The 2,602-nt window shown below is 36.0% G+C and overlaps 1 protein-coding gene across 1 annotated transcript; it reads right to left on the reverse strand.

Annotated features, from left to right (window-relative positions):
- Window positions 1-201: 201 nt before the first annotated feature.
- LOC147078471 (coiled-coil domain-containing protein 97) lies at window positions 202-2,560 on the reverse strand. Its single transcript, XM_085959902.1, has one exon. The coding sequence runs from the start codon at window positions 2,558-2,560 to the stop codon at window positions 1,382-1,384; it is 1,179 nt and encodes a 392-aa protein (XP_085816028.1). The 3' UTR covers window positions 202-1,381.
- Window positions 2,561-2,602: the final 42 nt, after the last annotated feature.

Genomic DNA, 2,602 nt, shown 5'->3' on the forward strand with positions numbered 1-2,602 from the left:
TGGCTGTCTTCTTTAGGCGATAACAAAATTTAAACTGCTCTTCTCGTATCTGCCTACGGTGAGCAAGATTTTTTTTAGAATATAGTTCTATACCTTGAAGGCGTGTCCTTTAGATGTTTTTCTTTCAAAAAACCATAATTGCCATGTTGTTTTGAAATCCGTAAATTCCTACATAATTTTCATTGTTTTTTTTTTGAGACGGAGGCAAAAACCTCTTACGTGTGATTTTAATTGAGACTTTCGATTTGCAGCTCGCTTAAACTAAAATTTAGGTCTCGAAGTGATTCTGAGTTTTTTTTTAATCAGTAGGGTAGGTAGTAACTTGAAATATATTACGCATGCGATTCTGAAAGTAATTTATTAATTTAATATTACATAAGTTATTTTAATTGGCTGCTTAGAACAAAAAAATACACATTTTCAGGCCCCGTAAAACTAAAAAGTTTGAAAACCACGAATATAAGTAATTAGTAAGTAGGTACTTACATACATACATACCTGTCTATAATCTTATTATATTATTATCTTATGTGCAAAAAATGAAAGATGTAAGTGGTCATATTAATTAACACATGTTTCATTTATTTTGAAGATTAAAATTACATATGTACCTACTTACTCACTGAATATTCTCAGATAATATTTTATTTGTAACCTAAGGAGTGCGATGTACCTACACACGGGTTGTCAAGCTCTACGTCATACGCGCAGCGAATTGATCGAGACGCGATAAAGTATGATGAGTATGGTATATAGTGGAACAATATAATCTTGAAATTGCGCAGATTGCGATTTCTTCTACTACTCACGAATTATATAGCGTTTACACGTGCATGGATTTACTGCAATAACAACAATAAAATGCATGTATGTATCGTGCAACTTGCAAGATTGCATGCATGAATAAAAAAAGTTCAGAAGCTTATGAATTTTCACACGATAGTTGGAACTCGCATGACGTATGCGCATGCGCAGTAGAACGATAGTGGCAAACCTGATAGAAAAAATACGAACTACACCGCGCAGAGTATTTTTGTCGTTTAACAATTTTCACGACCTATCAAATAGCACCATACAATGACAACAATGCGTCTCGCTTACGCTTGAAGAATAGGACTGGCGAGACAGTCAGCACTATTACGTGTAAACAGTTGTTATCGCGATAGTTTAATTTACACGCTATTGGTACCAGTAAATCCATCCACGTGTACAGGTGCTATTATAGTGATATTACCACAACTCACAACTAGCTTGCTCGCTTGTATGTGCATCACCCCCTTTACGAAAAACACTTTTCAAATGCTGTGGGTGCAAAGAGATAGGAGTCCAATCTCTTTATGTTGGTGACATGATTGCTTTATCTATCTAACTAAAATAGGCATTATTTTTGTACCAAATGTCCAATTGCAGGATGGCGATTCAAATGAACCATAAAGACATCAAGTTCATCATCGCTTTCACTTTTCTTATCGACTTGTTCCATAATAATCGGCTGTTTATCTCCAGATACCTCTTCTTCGGCCACTTCATCCGGAGTCGCTTCTATTGGTGATTCTGAATCGAAGTATTTCTCTTCCTCGTCTCTCGCTCGAAGTTCGACGCAATCATAATCTGCGCTGTTGTCTATCGGGAAATAGTTAAATCCTTCGTCTTCGCCGGCAAGAAAACTTCGATACATTTCCTGAACAAATTCTTCGCGCAGTAGTTCTCTTTCGGTAGCGGTGACGTATTGTTCTTTCTTTTCCTTCGGTTTAACTTTGATACTGAATTTTTTCTCTTCGGAAACATTAAATTCTCCCCATTTCGACGAACTCGCTTCATTGTCTTCGTTATCTTCGTCGCACGGAGCTTCTTCGTCGGAAGAATTTTCTTCCATCTGGCAATCTTCTTCGGCTCTCTGCTCTTTTAGAACAGTCTTGACTCTATCTCTATCGATTCCTTCAATTAAAACATTTAATAGTGTAATATTAACGGTATCTATATTATCTCGATCTCTCTTTTCTTCTTCGCTCAAATATTGTCCAATCAGTTGTTCATATAGCAAAGGATTTCTCTGCATCATTTCAGTTTCTGAAAAGTATGAATCGCTGTTATCATTTTTCATTTCTTGCAGAGCCTCAAACCTTCGATTCTTCACGATCATCTTTCGAGTTTTTTCGCTGAGCATCGTTTTCAACTGATTTATAAGAAACGTCAGCTCATAGTCATCCTGCGGTTTATCATTTTTCACGTTTTCAATGAACGTAAGCTGTTGCAAAGTAAGATATTTTCCGAACTTTGTTAAAAATAATGTTTTCCCTTTATCGTATACATTTTGAGCTATTTGTTTCTTTTCCTTTATTCTTAAATTAGTTTCGCCAATTTGTTGACTCTTGAAACATATTTCATCGTTGTGGACTAAATAATCTATTATATCGAGAACAGGATCAATTTCTTTGGAAGATTCATCGTCGGAATTCATATTGCCGCCGTCGTTATCGTTTGCAGTGTCGACAGCGCCTCTATGAGAAGTCTCATCAACTAATATTTCTTCCATATTGTTCTGATGCGGCAGCAACATACTAATTGTCAATAGTAAACGTAGGAATATGTTTTATCCGCC

This window comes from Rhyacophila brunnea, unplaced genomic scaffold, assembly GCF_057557595.1.
Source record: "Rhyacophila brunnea isolate RB1 unplaced genomic scaffold, BYU_Rbru_1.0 scaffold_11, whole genome shotgun sequence".
Lineage (NCBI taxonomy): Eukaryota > Metazoa > Arthropoda > Insecta > Trichoptera > Rhyacophilidae > Rhyacophila > Rhyacophila brunnea.